Source organism: Dipodomys ordii, unplaced genomic scaffold, assembly GCF_000151885.1.
Source record: "Dipodomys ordii isolate 6190 unplaced genomic scaffold, Dord_2.0 Scaffold5, whole genome shotgun sequence".
NCBI lineage: Eukaryota > Metazoa > Chordata > Mammalia > Rodentia > Heteromyidae > Dipodomys > Dipodomys ordii.
Genome location: NW_012267221.1, coordinates 28,352,344 through 28,371,585, shown reverse-complemented (window position 1 = coordinate 28,371,585; position 19,242 = coordinate 28,352,344). Strand labels below are relative to the sequence as shown.

The 19,242-nt window shown below is 36.2% G+C and overlaps 1 protein-coding gene across 3 annotated transcripts in view; it reads left to right on the top strand.

Annotated features, from left to right (window-relative positions):
* The window catches only part of Znf385b (zinc finger protein 385B), a 293,697-nt gene that overhangs the window by 192,831 nt on the left and 81,624 nt on the right, over window positions 1-19,242 (top strand). For all 3 annotated transcript variants that reach the window (XM_013028415.1, XM_013028421.1, XM_013028429.1), the window contains exon 2: window positions 6,913-7,055. In XM_013028415.1, coding sequence (XP_012883869.1) covers window positions 6,913-7,055 — 143 coding nt within the window. The remainder of the gene's footprint in view (window positions 1-6,912; window positions 7,056-19,242) is intronic.

Here is a 19,242-nt window from a genome sequence, read left to right as displayed (position 1 = left end):
TCTTTTAGCAGGGAAAAAAATATCTTAAACCATGTTGAAGCCAGCTCTTTTTAAATGTACTTAATGATAGACAAAGTTTTTTTATTCCACCTCCCCTTCCAGCCCCTTGCTGTGCTCAGGATCAAGCCCATAGCCATGGTCATGCTCTCCCACTGAGCTACACCCTAGGCCTGATGACAGAATCTTTTCTTTTCTCTTTTCTTTTCCCTCCCTCCCTCCCTCCCTCCCCCCTCTCTTCCTTCTTTCCTTTATCTGTCTCTCTCTGTCTCTCTCTGTCTCTGTCTCTCTCTGTCTCTCTGTCTCTCTCTCTGTCTCTCTCTCTGTTTCTCTCTCTCTCTCTGATAATAAGGACTGAACTCAAGAACTCAAGGTCTTATGCACAAATACTCTTGTCACTCGAACCACATCGCCAATCATTTTGCTTGGATTTTCAGATAGGTTCTTTCAACAATTTACCTGTCTTTAAACTGCTCTCCCATCTTCACCTCCCAAATAGCTGACACTAATTTGTGCATCACTATATCTGTTTACTTGTTTGTATTACCTGTTTTATTGACATTAGTATCTCCTTCCAGCCTTCCTCCTTCCCTCCCACCCTTTCTCCCTCCCTCCTTTTCTCCCTCCCTTCCTCTTTCTTTCTATTTACCAGGACATATGTAAAGTAGGGAGAAATAGAAAAAGAAAAGTATTTCTTGCTCACCATGAAGGAAATCAAGTTAAAGACTCCTATAAATTTCTTTTTGATACTGGAGCAAAAGAAGGCTTCCTCTCAGCTCTCTGATGGTCCCCCCAAATAGAATTACAGAAAAAAAATGAACTCAACAGGAAAATAAGTATATGTTTAACATGTGTAAGTTCCACAGACATGAAACACAAAGAAAAGGTCAAACTTAAATGCACTCTTCACAGAAAGTAGAAAAAAATAGTGTTTAGTTATGTTTGGAGGAATAGTAAATAACTTTTTTTTTTAAAAGAAATAGACAATCTAAACGATGAACAGATAGTGGCTTGGTACAATGACAGTCCTCTCAGCTCAGGAAGTAGCAAGTAACTGAAAGTTGAGGGGCTGAATTTCACTGCCAACAAAGACTGGTATTGCGTAAATGTCTCCTGAGTTGTCTCTTGGAGCTGCCCTCAGCAGAGTAGATGACAAGTGTATATGGGAGTGGTATCAACTTTTCAGTCTCTTCTCTTCCCTGATGACTAATCTTTCTGGTTGCTGGATGAGGCCTCTAGGAAGGCAATTTAAGACAATTATTTTGGACAAAATTTCTTTAGGTAGGAATTTTAAATGGATGCCTGTGCTCCAAGGAGAGGAAAGAGAATCAAGGTCAGAGATCTTAATTCTTTTTTTTTTTTATTTTAACACATTTTCATGCTTTTTTATTTTTTTTTATTGTAAAGATACTGTACAGAGAGGTTGCAGTTACATGAGTAAGGTGATGAGTACATTTCCTATAGAGCTTTGTTACCTGCTCCATTGTTTTTCCCCTGCTATCCCTTCCCTCCCTACCTCCCCAACTCCTCCCTCCCTTTCCCTATATCCTTATTTCAGCATTTTGTTATTTCCCTTCCCCTTCCTAAATTAGAAAAATGTATATACAAGATGCAGGGCACCGACATCAAATACAGTGATAATAGGGGTTATACCATGGGGAAAGAACATACCAAAGAAAAAAAAATCACATAGTACTTTTTAAGTACATTAAAAACAATTGCAAGAAAGAAAAAACCACTTGTGTTCCCTATCTTGGGGTTCATTTCGCTTAACATCATCTTATATGGTCATAGGTACATAGCTTTTGACCTTTTCTGCTTGTCCTAGACATATATTAGTTATTTCAAATAAGGTAAACCACGGGATCTATGTTTCTTTGGGCCTGGCTTATTCACTTAATATAATTTTTTTCCAAGTCTTTCCATTTCCTAACAAATATATATATTTTATCATAAAGATACTGTATAGAGGGGTTACAGTTACATGAGCAAGGTAATGAGTCCACTTCCTATCAAGCATTGTTACCCCCTCCTTCCTTTCATTCATAGTGCTCGGTCTGTATTTTGAAGCACCAGACTTTGGGGTATTGCTTTTCCAACAAAATGTAAGGAATACCCATCTATTCCTAGGAAACCAATAATATGTGAAATCCTTAGTACTGTGAGCATAACAAAAACTATTATTTCAGCCAAGTGCCTCGATGACAAAATAGGTACCATATCATGTCAATGGACTATGTCATAATCTATCACAACACAACCTCATTTGAGGTCCTAGTGACACCTGAAATTATTGCCTTAGTCTTTGATCTTTGAAATATGATTATGGAGACCATTTTAAGGTTAGAATTCCAAGGCTTCCTGGTATCTCTCCTTTAGGTAGCATAACATAAACAATGGAAACATATTCCTCTTAGAAAGAAGAGTACACCAGAGTCAGAAAACCTGCATGACAATCTTAAATCTGATCTGCATCCTAATCCTGCAGAAGTCTTTTTTCCTATGCCTTTATAATGTATGCCCCTTTCAATGAGCAGTAAAACAAAAACTTACCATAGCACAAAACTTTATTAGGAATGGCAATGTCAATTTTGGAACTCCCAATGATTTCTTTAAAGAAATTAAAATGAATGACATTTCAATTTTCCCTTTTTATTGCTTTCCCAGCTTTGTTGCCCCTGATAGAGATCTTTGCCTCTTACCAGGGACAATTACAAACCCAGCATCTCTTGCACCTCTTCCCTTCTTTCTGCTATATAAAGAAAATAATTCACTAAAGGTAATCAAGTGAGACCACCAGGAGAGGATGATGGTGTGGGGTGAATATGGTTTAAGTAGATTATAATGAAACCAATTCAATGTTTAAAAATAAGAGAAAGGAGGGAAGGCAAAGAGAAGGAGCACATGAGCTGAAGAAAGTGAGAAAGTGTAGTTATTATATCCAATGTACATTAAGTGACTATATTAACTAACGAGGGTAGGTGCGAGATGGAGAAAGATGAGGGAAGGAAGGATAAGGGAATAAAGGAGGATGGGAAGGAAGGGAGGCTGGTTTATAGGAAAGGATTGATTTTATGGCAGAGGGTTAATTACATTCTTATGGATTTACAAAATTTCTACGTGAGAATTGTGACAAATCTATACATTATGTGTGCTTCTATGTACTTAAATGTATGCGGGGTTCGTGACTGCACTTAATTTTAGTAAAGGGAATTGGATAAACATAGTGGAACACTAAGTGAAATCTAAAGCCTTATTTGCTGAGTGAGGTCCGTATGAGGTTTATGTCCATTATTGTAGCTTCTTGGGAGACTGAGATTCAGTGGAGCACAGTTTGAAGCCAGTTTCACAAGACTTACGTGAATAAGGACATTTTTAATACCGGTAGATGGGTGCAGTGGTACATGTCTATCATCTCAGCTGCGATGGATTCTGAGGTCAGAGATGTTAACATTTCATCCAATCCAGGCATAATTGAAACACTGCTTCAGCTGGGCATGTTGGTGCATGCCTGTCATACCAGCTAGTGGGTGAAATATATAATAGGAGGATCATGATCCAAGCAAAAAGTGAGACCCTATCTCAAAATACAAAGTGTAGAATAAGGGCTTGAGTTGTGGCTCAGTGGTAGAGGCCTTTGCCTAAGTAAGCATGAGGCCCAATTCCAAACCCCAGTACTGCCAAAAATATTTTTTAAAAAATCTTATTATGCAGGAAGATGATATATTATGATATATGCCAGACTTTATCCTGTGCTTTGAAACAGATCAATGTACCAGAAGTATCTTACATAATACTGCTAAACAGTTCTATAAAAGTCAAGGTTAGTCTTATCCCGTAAGAACAGCAATGTAAAGGTTGAAATTTTGCATTGAAGTGTTGGTTTATTGTATTTCAACCTTTTTCTCTCAGCAAATCAGTGACGTTCAGAGAAATTGAGAGTTTTCTTGTAGGGTGCAATGCCTTTTGGCCAAATTTCTGTTTGTAATTCCAACTAATTTTTGGACACCCAGAGGGGAGAAGAAAAGCTTCCCAGCAGCAATACCAGCAGCAAAATCTGGAATAAAGTGCCATAGGATTGAAGCAGGAAATAACCTGTGCAGCAAGAAAAAAAAAACAAAACCACTTTGTCCCCAGTTATTTCCATTTGCAAAATCTTCCTTTGAAGACTTCAGTCTTGGTGAAGCAGTATTTTAAAGTTAGGTTTAAAAGTGAAAACAAGACTGAGGTGAAGGAATTGATAAAAGCCTAGTTTTTATTTATTCAGAAGATCCCCTAGTACTTTAAAGCAATCTGTGTTTAACATCGCAAATTGTCTGTCATTAAAATGCTAATGAATGGTAAACAGCTGCTAAGTTTTTTATGCTAATTCCTGAAGGCAGCTAAGTAGTTCTGTAGCCTCTGTCTTTATTAGCATAGAGATTTGATTGTGTAAGGGGGATCATTGTGCATTCTGACCTTTGTTGATGGAGCAATCTGTTTGTCAAGTTCCCTGTTGCATTTGCTTTGATTTGAGGTTGTTAGTACAAAATGAATCTCACCAGGCCCTCAGGGGCCATGTATTACATAGTATTATCAGAACCACCATTGTGGGCTTAGTGAAGGAACTTTGCTTCCCTCTGGGAGAACTACAATGGATAACCAATTATAAATTTGTTCATCTGCCAGCTTAAATAGATTGATTCTGTATACTTGCCTTTTGCTTTTTGATCCTTATAATAATGATAAATTGCAAAAAAATCTGTTAATCTACTATAAGAAGAATCTCTAATTTTTAATTTAGCTAAGATTTTAAAGCAAAGCTTTTAAAGTATTTTAATACATGGTAGTGCATCCTTCAATGTATTGATATAAGATATCCTCTTGGATCTGCCAGCATAGAGTTTGGAAATGAGTGTAACATTTCCTAATTAGAAGAGTAGTGTGAAATTAAGAGCAGGGTAGTTATGTACATAAGAGCCTGAGAGAATATTTACTTTGGTATCAGAAAACAACATTTTGTTTCCATCTCTAGTTTTGGATGACTCTCTCTTTGGATGATTTCTCTTACTCTATATTTCTTAAATGATGGATTTAACCTAAAGAACTGCTATTACAATAAGTGCTTCAGGCACTCTTTTTGCTTGTTATTTTTTAGAATTAATGTAAATGAGATATGACAGTTCATTAAACACTATTGCCATTGATGTCCTAGGATGATTTACAGTATAATACAGGGTTTATTAAGGAAATTCATTGCCAAAGCAAGTATTATCAAAATAGAAATGATTCTGGGACTAAGTACCAGGTTGGTGGGAATTTTAATAGTTGAAGCATTTTCTCATTTCTCCTTGAAAACAGTAAGGGATTATAGGCATATAATTATTGTGTGATCTCATATAGACAGGACAGGAGAAACTGGAATCCTCATATACTTTCAGTGGGAAGGGGTACAGCCCTTGTAAGAAAACAGTCTGGCAATTCCTCAGAACATGGATCATATCGTAATCATATGACCTAACAATTGCTATAATTCCACTCTTAAGTATATATTTGAGAGAACTGAAAACATGTCCACACTAAAACTTGTAATGGACTGTTCATAGCAACATTATTCCTTATAGCCAAAAGAATGACAAGAATCCAAATGCCCATGGACTGATGAATGAGTATGCAAAATGTAGACCATTCGTACCACAGAATATTATTCAGTCGTGAAAATGCATAGAATTCTGATGCATGCTACCACACAACTTTGAAAATATGAAACCAAAAAAGGCAGTCACAATAGACCCCATGTAGTATTAATTCATTTGAATGAAATGGCCAGGATAGATAAATTGATTGAGACAAACAATATGTTAGTGTTTGTCAAGAACAGGATGTTGGAAGGAAATGAGTTTTAACTGAAAATAAGTACAAGGCATCATTTAAAAGTCATTAATATGTTCTAAAATTGATCTTAGTGTTGATTGTATGACTCAGAAAATACATTAAAAACTGTTTATTTAACACAATTTATGTGGATGAGTTGTTGGATATGTAAATTAGATCTCTACAAAGCCGTCATGTGTTCAATGAGAAAAAAAAGCACCAGAGACTGTCTTTCAGGACCATCTGAAAGCCATCTGCAGGTGTATCTGCACCACCTGGAAGCTATAGACTAGAGAACCATGTGTTTTACTGCTGGACAACATTTTTGCATAACCTATTCTTGTGTTCAACCAGTTATCTGAAGATGTCCTATTTAATGGGATTGTTGCTAAATGATTACAAATTCATTAGACTATGACTTTTCATTCCAACTATTTCCTACCCTCTAATATGTTCTTTGTAGCCAGCCCACAATCATCCCCTTTAGATCCTCTGTTCAATGTCTAGACTGCCTATTTCCCTCAAAGTAAGGGCAACATTCAGTTTATTTAAGAAAAAGAAAAGTGAGTCATAACTTTTCTCTCTTTGGAGCGACAGTAACTATAAATATCCAAGTTTTCTTTCTTTTGTAAATACCCTGTAATTATCTCTGATTTGCATTAAACATGCCTAGTAGCCAATCACTGAAGAGTAAGAAGAGTAAAAAGCATCTGGCTTCTTCATTTTTGACTAGTCAGAAACCAAGACTTAGGTACCAGGACATTCACAATATCCCCATCCTGCCAGTAGAATCTGAGTTTTGCTTGAGGCTGAACAGCCCTTTGGCTCTCATCCAGAAAAAGGATCTACCCCACTGTCTTCATGAGGAGGATTCTTCCTAACCATATTTACTATTCACAGTCCTTTGAACAGCAGTTATCACTCTTTTGCCTTTGCCATTTGCTAACATTCAGTGTAACCCTTGCTTAGAAGTTGTAGCTCAATGGTCTTTTTTTCTCACTGTAGATTTGGAAAGAAGGATCTGAGCAAGAGATTAAAGTCATTTTTGTTTTGTTCTCACAGGCAGCACATGCCATACTTCTGCCCTTCCTGCTCTCGTGCGCACACCTACCCTGATGATGCAGCCTTCGCTGGATATCAAACCATTCATGTCTTTCCCAGTGGACAGTAGTTCTGCTGTTGGGCTCTTCCCAAATTTTAACACAGTAAGTAAATATCTTTGCATTTTCTTTATACCTCCTCGCTTTTTTTCACTGCATTTGCAAATAAGCAATAGATGTGATTTAAGATCACATATTGGTTATATTGCTCAGCTGTACTGTGGAATATGGTATTTCACCTGTTGCATTGTGCAGTTTTCATGGACTTTGCCATGGCTTTGGAACCTCTATTATTTCTGAGACGCTGTTCATACATGCTTGAGAACACAATTTAGAGATATCACACCACATTGACTTTTTCCCTCAGGATTAGAAAGAGAAAAAAATGACTATAGGCTTTATCTCCCTAGGCGCTTTTATTTGGGAGATATTTTAGATAAGGTATGACATTTACACGAGCAGAATTTTTATTTGGAGTGCTTGTGGATTTCATGACTGTAAGTCTTAGCAAATAGAAAAATGCTCATCTTAAATCAGTATGTTAGTTATCTGCATGACACTGACACATTCTCTTTCCAACTTATACTATAAAAATCAGTGAATTGTTCATAATGATCAATATTCTTCATTCAGGGCAACTGACCTTCTTCATTTGGATGCAATACATTTTGCAGATGTGTCAAGATTGACATGACATCTTTCAACAATAAAATTCAACAAAATCAGTTCATACACAGGTTCTAAACTTAGAGATTGAATGAATTATGTCTGTTCCATTGATACATGCAGTCAGTGTGGAGCATGATGGTCCCTGTGAATTAGACAACATTGTAAGTACTATCATAATCAAAAAGAAAAAAAATGTATTATCAACCTCACCAGACAGTGTACATCTGAAGGACTGCCAAATGTTTTCCTTTGCAAACGTGTCTTCTGGATGAAGTGAAAACAGCAAAAATGATTTTTTTCCTCAAGGGTTGTAAATACAATCTGCTGACAGGCCTTCTGTCAGAGCTTAGTGTTGTAAGGTAATCAGGGGCTCGAGGATCGGCCAACCTTTTAAACAGCATTAGTTTTGACTTGATGAGTAAGCAGTTGAATGTTGTTTTGTTTGGGGGTTTTGGCACCAAGTCAGGTTTATGTTTGTATTTTTGTTGTGGCTTGATTTGTAAAAGACTTGGAAAGGTGAACATCATTTCTAGTCCAGAAGAGCAACTCAGTAAGATAAATCATGCCTACCTGGGTCACATGACACCATTAGATGTGGAAGACATGCTCCCAAAACACCATCTGGGCCATTTTAGAGAGCTTGAACTCCAGCGTGTGTTCTAGCAAAGCATCATGATGCATTCCAAATGTAACTGAATTCTCTGTACTTCCTAGCATGTTTACTGGGGACTTGTGTTTTGATGAAAACATATTTGGATAGCAGTGTGTGTGAACCCCACACCACTCGGGGTGTTGTCAGGAAGCAGTGTGGAGGCTGAGGAGTGCGGTGCCCTGCTCTTCACATCTGCTTTCTTCTTTTAAATGCAAGTAATGCATGAGTAATTATTTCAGAGATTCAAATAAAACATTAGCATTCATTCATTTACTTATTTATCTGTTTTGTGCTGGTCCTGGGGCTTGAACTCAGGGCCTGGATGCTGTCCCTGAGCTTTTGTGCTCAGGCTAGCACTCTACCACTTAAGCCACAGGTCTACTTCTGGCTTTTTGGTGGTTAATTGGAGAAAAGAGTCTCATGACAGATTTTCTGCTCCAGTGCCCAGCAATATATTCTTTGCTTGTGAATACACTCTCATTCCTTCAATAGAGAAAAATACTCATCGCAGCTGTCATCCATTCTGTCAGTTCCTAAATATACCATATATATATACCCACATAATAGTGCTACATGTACTATGGTACTGTTTGCAGTTATCAAAATGTCTTACATATGCTTCTCTGTTTTCAAAGAGCTTTAAAATAAATAAGAATCTGGGCACTGGTGGCTCTCATCTTTAATCCTAGCTACTCTGGAAGCTGAGATCTGAGGATCAGAGCTCAAAGCCAGCCAGGGCAGAAAACAATGGGACCTCTTATCTTCAATAAAATACTGAAAAAAAAGTCAGGAGTAAAGCTGTGGCTCAAGTGATAGAGCACTTGAGCAAAAGAAGCTCTGGGACAGTGTCCAGGACTGGCATAAAACAAAACAAAAACATAGGGAATACTTTCATAAAGATTTTTTAAAGATAAAGTTTCAGGCTAGTTTATTAATATTACAGAAGTACTAATATGTTTTTTGTTTGCTTGTTTATTGTGTTGATCTCATTATATACTGCATTTAATGAAACCAAAAAGGATAATAATTAATTAAAGTTCAAGTTTTTACTTAAAAGGAAATTGTTTTTTGTTTTCAAATAATACTTTGTTATTAATGAGAAAAACACTGCAAAATATTACATAAAATAATCTTTCTATTCTCTTTATTATATCTAGGTCATTTATTAGTCAAAAGCCCTTCTGGTAATATATTAAAAAATTAAGTCAACACTAGTAGGACTGTTATTGTGTAAAGAAATTAATTTAGCCAAGTGTGGTAGTACATGCCTGTAAACACAGCTAAGGCAGCAGGATCTTGAGTTTGAGCCCAACCTGGTACATAGTGAGTTCCAGGCCAGCCTTGGCTAAGCAGCAAGACTCTCTTAAAAAGGAACAATAAAAGGAAAAGAAACACATTTCTTTAGTAGGTTACTTATGATTTCTTCGACTTTGTGTTGTAATTTAAATTACTCCTTTTCCTTATAGACTTATTCATTCTAACATCAAATCCACTTAGTAGATTTCCTGGAGAAAGGATGAGTATATCCCTATTGTTAATCTCAATGGATTGTCATATTTTTGTGATGATTTATTTCCTTTAGAGTACTCAGGTCTCAAAGCACTTTGAGAGACTATGGTTATTACTGCTATTGTCTAAAGAAGAAAAATGAATTAGTAAAGGAAGAGCCTTGAACTATAGTCCTCTAACTTTGAAACTTACATTCTGGCTCCTCACATCCTTGGCTCTTTTAACCTGTAGAACCTTCCACCTCATTCATTGGGAACAAAGCTCAATCAAAAGTCTACTTCTTTTCTGTGAGCATGATAGTCAATTTTCTGAAAAATAATTAAGTAAAAACAAGAAAGGAGTTTTGGGCTGAAAAATACAATTCTACAAACAGGATCTTTGAAACAGAATATAGTTAACAAATAGCCCTTAATTTCTTGTTGGACATTTTTTAAGTCTATTAGGCAAATAGTTTACTTGTTCTTTCAAAACAAAAGTGCATTTGATTACACCACTTTATTTTTAACCAGGGTCGATTTTCTTAAAAGTAAGTATTAAAGTCTAACTTAATTTAGTTTTTGTATGAAGACAATGCAAAATTTAGGTTTCAGAACACTGTGCTCTGAAATAGTTGCTATTTTCTTTAAATTGATCTACATTCATTTATGTGTATAAAAATATATATGTATATAGTGTACAGGCAATATGAGAGTGTGTTTCTCCCTTTTTAAAAAACAATTATTATTTTCTCTTTTTTGCTGATACTGAAGCTTAAACTCTGGACCTGGGCTTTGTTTGTTCAAGGCTAGTGCTCTAACATATGAATCAAAGCACCACTTCCAGTGATTTCTGGGTAGTTTATTGGAGATAAATAGATCACAGACTTTGCTATTTGTGCTGGCTTCAAACCACGATCCTCAGATCTTAGCCTCCAGAGTAGGATTACAAGCATGAGCCATCAGAGCATTTTTATAGTGAAGTGTAGTAACAATATATGATTAGCAATGAAAATTGAAATGGGATTTTGTTATACTCCAAAATAAATTGGTGTTTGTTCTATACTCAGATTACACAGTGAAGAAATATGCTTCAGCATTCATTTAGTGGTGGTTTTGCTTTATAGTACACAACTGATAAAATCTCTTGATGCTTATGTATGAAGAATAGGCAAACAATTTAAGATGCTGTTCAGAGTTACAAAGCAATATGATAAGGAGTCTGAGATTCATATCACTGATGATTTAGGATGGACTCCATGTCGAGGTGCTGAATGGAATCTAATGATGTTCACTCAAGGCTTCAGCAGTTATAGTTTCATCATTTGTAGGTAAAAGACTGTGCAACGCCAAACATGATTGTTTTTAAAGATGCCTACCTAACTGTCCACTAATGCTCACTTCCAGTGCTAGCACCTCACCTTCAACTACTGGCCATTCAGAATTCAATTAAGATATTCTCTCCCTCCCCAGGAAGGCTTCTGTCTGGAGAAAGCCCCATCTTCTGTGCTTCCAAAGTACCCCCAAATTACCTCAGTTACAGCTGTTTTTATGCCATAGCCTAACTACCTGAATTTCTGTCTTTGCTAGAATGGCTTATTTGCAGAGGGCTATTTCTTGTTTATTGTATTATGTTTGATATCTGGCACAGTTGCTCAACAAAAGTTTTTTTTGAAGAGAAGAGGGGAGAAAAGGATAGAGGAAATGGCCCTAACTTCTTGAATCTCAAGGGCCATACCCCCCTATCCAGTAAAGATAATACTGAGTACTCGGTGATAAACCCAGCTGTTTACTTTCACTCTGACTGTCCTTGTCACCTTTTTTTTTAAATAAAAATTCTGAAACCAGTAATTATTTAATCTTTTTCTCCACATGTGGTACCTGGACATCTGTGTGAATATGAGGATACCTTGTCAAGTATCTACTGTATCTCTTGTTCTAAGCTTTCATCTTAAAAACATTTAATTAAAAAGCAGATATTATTTATTGGATTTCATTTAAATACAAAGTATGCACTTAAGCATACTGGATTTGAGGAAGAGGATAAACAAAATAAATAAAACAAAATGCCCATGTGCTTGAATGTGCTTGAAAAAACAATGCTCACACCTGTAATCCTAGCTACTCAGATGGCTGAGATCTGAGGATCATGGTTTGAAGCTGTGGGCAGAAAAATGAGACTCTTATCTCCAGTTAACTGCTCAAAAACTGGAAATAGCACTGTGGCTCAAGTGGTAGTGCTAACCTTGAGTACAAAGAGGCTCGGGACAATGCCAAAAGCCCTGAGTTCAAGCCCCACAACCAATAAACAAAACAAAACAAAACAAAAAAGCAACATAATATAACCAAAAAATATCAACAAAGTAAAAATAGTAACTGAACTTTGTACTATTCAAAACTACCAGAAAGAAGTAAAACATTGGTGGCTCATGTTTATACTCCTATAATAGTTACTTGGGAGGCTGAGATCTGGAGGATTGTGGTTTGAGGCCAGCCCAACTACAAATATCAAAAATGACTAGTGAAGTCTGTTTTTAGGTATCACTCAAGTGTTACAATCACAGCTGAGCAAGCAAGCTGAAAAGAGGCAAGCCCTGAGCTCAAACCCTAGCACCAGAAAAAAAAAAAAGAAAAAGGAAAAAAAGAAATATGGTGGAAAATATTTCTTGTTACCCAGAGAGCTCTATTTTTCTTATTTTGTTCTTATTTTACTATAAATTTCCTAACTGCTCCATGCTCATTTAAATATTGTGCATGATGTTTCAGTAGTAGCCAAATATGCAAAATTGTTTTCTCAGTTAGAACCCACTATTTCCTTTCATACAGACCCAAATTTCATCTTTATTCACCACCAACAAGGATAATTCTTGGCATTTAGTTGTCCTTAAGAAGAGACTTCTTCAGAATAGAAATACAAGAAGGATAACATTATTTGTCTCCCAAAATTCACATGTTGAAGCCTGAGCTTCCCAACATAGTAATTGGAGATGAAACCTGTGGAAGGTAATTAGGGGAGATGCGGGTACAAGGGCAGGACCATCATGACGCCGTGAGTGTGTTTATAGGATGAAAGCACAGGAGTTTCCCTGATTCTCTTTACCATATGAAGACATAGCAAGAACGTAGCCTTTTGTGGACCAGAAAGAGATTCCTAACCAGAACCACACCACACTGGCACCCTAATCTCTCACATCTAACCTCTTGGACTCTGAGAAAACATCTTTCTATGTGTACCAGACTGTGGTACTTTACTGTATTAGTCCCAACAAAGTAGACATACCCAACATAATATGACATACATGTGATGAGCTTAAGTTTATTTTGAATAGCCACATTTTGCGTATGTACACAGATGTATTTGTATCATTTTCCATAGCTATGGCTATAGTTACCTATTTCTGTGCTGATTGGCATCTATTTTATGAGCCTGTTTATTTAAAATTCTGTCATGTCTTTGCAATTGGTCTAGGAAAGCAAAAGCATAACCAAGGTCACTGATACTTCATTGTAAGAGACTTGGGAACCTTATTTTTGTGAAAAAGGAGCCTTATTTTATCTTTATCTTACAATAATGTCTTCCTGATACATGAACAAATAAGTGAAACAGAATAATACTATTTCTAGATATGAAATCCCAAATCACTGTATGATTGAGTCATCCATGACACACTGTGAGATAATTTATATTATGACCATGTGCTTGACCATCTTAGATTCTCTGAGATCCTAAATCATTCATAGCTTGGCAGTACTAACAAACAAATGTGTTTTTTCTTAATAATAGATGTAATATGCTTATCAAGGTGACACGAAGAAAAGCAAGTTGAAATTAAAATCAGATTTACTTTACTGGTAATTTATGTCATGTTACATATTAGATATTATTGTAAGGAAACCTGAAGTGAACTAGAATAACTACTAGTCTGCCTTCAATGTCTTTATCTATTTAATGATGTCCTTATTTAAGCGTTCTTGTTTTAAATCAGAATACCTGACCTCTGATAATGAAACCAAAATATAACATTTTTGCCTTTGGTTCTTTTTTAACTTAATGGTATGTACTAATCCTTTAGAAGTTATATATTCCATAATTCTTAAATACTAGCATGTCTGACTCCATTTGAATGTGCACATTTATCTCAGGCATATAAAAGAAAATATGATTGAATCTTATTTTTCATAATATACTTTGCAGTATATTGAAGAATCATCTTCTTTTGTATATCTAAAGAAGTCTGTGGTGGAGGAAGGTGGAGGGAATACAGTCATCATTATATCCTATGAAATTAGGGAAGTTGAGAGGAGGGATTGGGTTAGAAGAGATGGTTGGGGAAGAATCATGAAAGGCGCCATCAACCAGTATGCATTGTACTTACAAACTGCTTTGTAGAACGGTAACCTCTTTATAAAGATAATCAAATGTAATTCAGTAAACGAAGTCTACAATATCAAACATGCTGAGATAAAAAATTTTCCTGGTTCTCTTATTCATTGGGAAAGAGCAGACATTGTCTCCCTGCTATGGGACTTAGTGAAGTCCAGAGGAGTGCTTCCCAAGTCATCAGAAAAACACACGATTCTAGATAATCTAGGAAATGTGATATAAAGCTAGCAAAGATTGTATGCAAATACCTAAGCATACTAGACCTGGAAATGTTTGTATTCCTGGTAATTTTAGCAGAGAGAAAAGACATGTCAAAAGGAAAACTACATAGTGACTGTGTTTGCACTCTTATTTCCTTTTCTTTATCAAATCACACAGGTCCTTTTCAAATTGAACTCATCATGTTTCTTCTTTTACTCAAAAGCCTTCGTTTTTATCTTACTAAATGCTGTGTTTAGTGGTTGGGAATATGGTTTGAGTGGTTGAAAACTAGCCTAGCAAGCATAAGTCCCTGAGTTCAAACCCCAGTACTGCCACTGAAAGCAAAATGAAACAAAGTACAGGAGATATACTTCCATAAAACATCAAAAATTCTTTATGATCTGAGTGCCAGTAGCTCTTGCCCTGTAATCCTAGCTACTCAGAAGGCAAGATCAGAGGATCCCGCTTTGATGGTTCAATGCCATCTGGTCTGTGAGACTCTACCAAACAGCCAGACATGGATCTATGACTCAATTGGTAGAGCACCAGCCTTGAGCCAAAAGGCTCACAGGCAACATCCAGGTCCTGAGCTCTGGCACCAAAAGATACAAAAACATCTTTAGAACTAGAGGCATGGCTCAAGTGGTAGAGTACCAAATATGGGTAAAAAAATCTAATGGAGAGTAGGTAATATTAAGTTTAAGCCCCATACAAGCACACAAAAAATAAAATGAATGAATGATTTTTTTAAATCTCTGTGTTCAGATCATCTTTTTTCCCACATATTCTTGAGCCCTTTTAGATTTCAGTGTTCTCCTTTGAGGTGAGGGGACACAAGGATTTGAGCCTGGAACAGACATCGATAGTCCCATCAAAGCTATGTCCTCTTGTGTCCCTTTTCTTATCCCAGACTCAACCTCACATGGCTCTGGGGCCTCATCTTCAGTGCTAGAGTTTCAAGGATTATGTGTACTTGGAGGGTTCACCAGACTTTCTGGCAAGATAGGTCTTCAGTATTGGCACTGCCCCAGGTCAGCATTTTTCAAGAGTAGAGTCAACTTGGAAAAAGTGTCTATATCAGTTCCTCTTATTATCTTATTTTTTTAACATATTCTTAAATATGACAGTTAAAGTTGCCTGGAAGGTACTAAAGACAAATGGTAATGTTCTTAAAGTTTCAACATATTTGCACAGCTCAGTAGGAATCTTAAATGTTTTTTTCACAAATCAGCTCTTTTCATTAGGTTTTCATGCCTTTGTTTTATGTGATGATGCTTGAAAACTTGTCTCCATAGGATTCTAGAGGAAACTAGCATGTTTTGAAGATGTTCTACAGTTGCTTTGCTTGGTGTATACACATATGAAAGAGACTACATGTATTATTCTTGAAGTCTTTTTGCATGTTGAAGTTTGAAAAATACAGCCTTCTCATTTCATCCAGTAGAAAACTTTCATATGGAAAAGGGAAAATAAAGAATCTAAATACTGGACAAAGTCTGGTTTCCATTTTAACATAACCTGAGCTTACATCTATGCACTGCGCACAGTTATTCATGTAAGACATTTAAAAAATACCCAATAAATCCAGTGTCTCCTAAAGTCAAGATGAAAATCCTCTTTTTCAGTACATTCTATTTAGAAGAGAGTTTTGTTTTATCAGTCCTGTCCTTGTTTTCTCTTAGTGCAGATGTTTTGTAGAGCCAAGGAAAGGTCTTTGTGGTATAGTAGAAAATATGCTTTTTTCTCTTTCACAAGTTTATGATTTAAATTAGAAGATGCTATTCTCCAGACGACTAAAAACATATGTGTGGACCTAACTTGTTTTTCCTGTGTAGACATCAAACTTCCATCATATACATCAGTTCCTTGTCATAATAATACAATCAAATCCACAAATCTCCTTTTCCTAAACTGAGCTGACACTATTAGATGCCTAACAGGATTGTTAATAGCTTCTATAATACGGGACAGTTTTGAGGTATTTGTTTTCTGAATTAGGAGGTAGTGACATTACTTATATAATGGGTCACTCATTGGTCATACTCCAGCTCTCCCCAAAAGCCAGTTAAGGAGTTCTCACTGATCGCTGAGAAATAACGCCACTTTATGGCTCTAAAGGAAGCCTGGAACACTTCATTGTGGTCTTGGCTTTGCCTCATGCTGGTCAGGAAAGCAAGAACCTTAAGGCTGGAAGAAAAGTAATTCCCACCTTTGTGTAGGAGAAGAGCAAGTGAATGGGTGTCAGAAGATCCATGATGGGGGAGCATTCTCTTATTATGAAGTTTCTTATTTTTATTTACATGTCTGTCCCTTTTGTCTAATTTTTCCTAATTAATTACCTTAAATTATGTTTATTACTGTGTTCAGTTTGTGCATAGAGTATTCCTAACTTAGGTAGATGCTAAGGATATGCATGTTATACTTGGTAGGAGTCCAGTTTATTCTAGCTGAATGTAATAATAATATCACTTATCTATTAGATTAGTCTGGGCATCCCAGAAGCAACACAAGAGGGGATACAACTGGACTTGGAGTTGTCTGGGTAGAGGGTATGAAGTAAAGATGAGGAATAACCACAACTAGTTTTGATTGCACTCATTTTTTTTTCTTGGTTGGCCATAGGGCTGGAACTCTGGGCCTGGGCGCTGTCCCTCAGCTCTTCAGCTCAAGGATAGTGCTCTATGACTTGAGCCACAGCACCACTTCCGGTTTTCTGAGTGGTTTAGTGGAGATCAGAGTCTCACAGATGTTCCTGCCCGGGCTGGCTTTGAACTGTGATCCTCAGATCTCAGCCTCCCAAGTAGCTAGGATTATAGACATGACCCACCAGCACCTGGCAACTGCACTCTTTTTTTTTAAAGGTTACATGGAAAGTTATTTTGAACATGAGAATTGTATGACATTGTTATTAAGACCTAAGACATAATAATGGTTTGCATAATATTTTAAAAACACTATTGACTTCCAGCATATTTACTATATATTGCATACTGTTTACTTCCACATTATTAATCAATCAAGCTTCAACTAGGTTAAAATGGGCATTTAATATTTGAAGTCAGTTGATAGTCAGAATATCAAATCATTTTGCATATAGTGATAACAAAAATTTATTCTAAAACGTCTTTCGATTTTTGAAATACCCATTTCCTATAACTCTTTTCTCTAAGGCATACCTTTTCTTCCTGAATTTAAATTGCCAATTCTATGAGAAAGATCTACTCAACCTATATTCAAAGCCTTGGCATCTAAGTTGGCCATTTATTCAAGAAATCAGCCCTTTCATATTCTATCCAGAGTATTATATAGACATTTGGAATGTGTACATTTGTATAAAAACTTTTTCCTCAGATTAAAAATAGTCCAAATAAAATTTTTAATTATTCCAACCAAGATAAGTATAGCCCCCAGAGCTATTAAGAGTAGGAAAGAAATATCAGTCGTGACCTGTGAGTGAGATAAAAACTGATACATTTCAGTTCCTTCAGAAAAGAACTTTCTAGAAAGACAGTATGTACCACAAAGCTCATCATTTCCTGTGTAATCAGAGCATCCATTGTCTTCACAAAGAGATACTACCTTCCTGACCTGGGCCCTAGACTAGATGAGGAGCTTCTGAAGAAGTATTATGACCCCCAGGTTGTGAAATTCTTTGAAGTTACATGTCTGGGGAACAGTCCTTTTGTTACAGTGCTAGGGTAATATCAGAATTTCCTGGGAGTTGGTCATCACAGGAAATTATCAGCAATTCATAGACTTTCTTTTCTGCGTTCACTTCAGCCTCAGGGGTAATCACAAAAGATTATAGTCTCCATTTCAGCTTTCACATCACTGAAATATTCTTCTCTGCCAAGAGCATGATTGATTTCCAGAGAATAGTTTTTAACCCCAGCTTTGTGAGGCCTAGTTAAAGTAGTGTTTTCATAGCTGTCAACAATTGATATTGTGATATTGTTAGGCTGTTTGGAAGATATTTAATGAGCCCAGCCTAATTACAGAAAATCTTTTAAAGAAAGTGACGTCTCAACTTTTCATGTTGCTAGAGATAAGTTTCTGCCCAATTTTTGCGAAACTGCTAGAGCTTTTGGGAAGGCACAATGATGAATAAAAATTTCAAATGAGTGTTGTGAAGTCCTTGAAGGGCCAAGCAACTGTTACACTGAATTTCAAAAAGTGAATAATAATTCAGGAATATTTCTGAAAGTCTTTGTAGCACATGGATAGTTTATAAGTACAAATGCCTTTTTACTCAATGTTAAATCTTTTTTGTGATGGTCACTGAAAGATTTGTTGTGTAACTTGACAACTTACCATGAGGTTCATGTAATCTCTTTTTTATTCTTTGATTGGAAATTCTTGATGTCATATTCGTGGTCACAATATGAGCATACCAGATGCATTTTTAACTTGGAAACTTCTTTCACTATATTCACTTTCTCTTGTTTTTGTATTGCTCTATTTAGAACATATTGGTACAGAGGGCTGTTGTGTATTTGAAATACATTTGTCAGATAAAATAGTTTGCCTAGATACAACTACATTTGCCTACAAATACAAAAGAAAATGAAACAGTTCAGTTTAAAACTACTTTGGGTTTGAACTGTAACTTCCTTGCAATCACAGGAAAATGATTATAAATCAGATGGACAAGTGTCAAATGTCAAGCTGTACCATTAACAGAACCTTGTTCAATAAATTAATTATCACTGCTGAAAGTGAAGTGAAGCAATTTATTATGGCTCTTTATTTTACAACTCTTACATATTTTATAGCATAAGTGAAGAAACAAAGTTGAACCAAGCACGTTTTCTACTGACATAAAATAGTTTTGATATCCTGTGTACACAAACCCATTTAAGGATCATCTGCTAATTAAAACCCTGAAATGTTAAATATAACAGC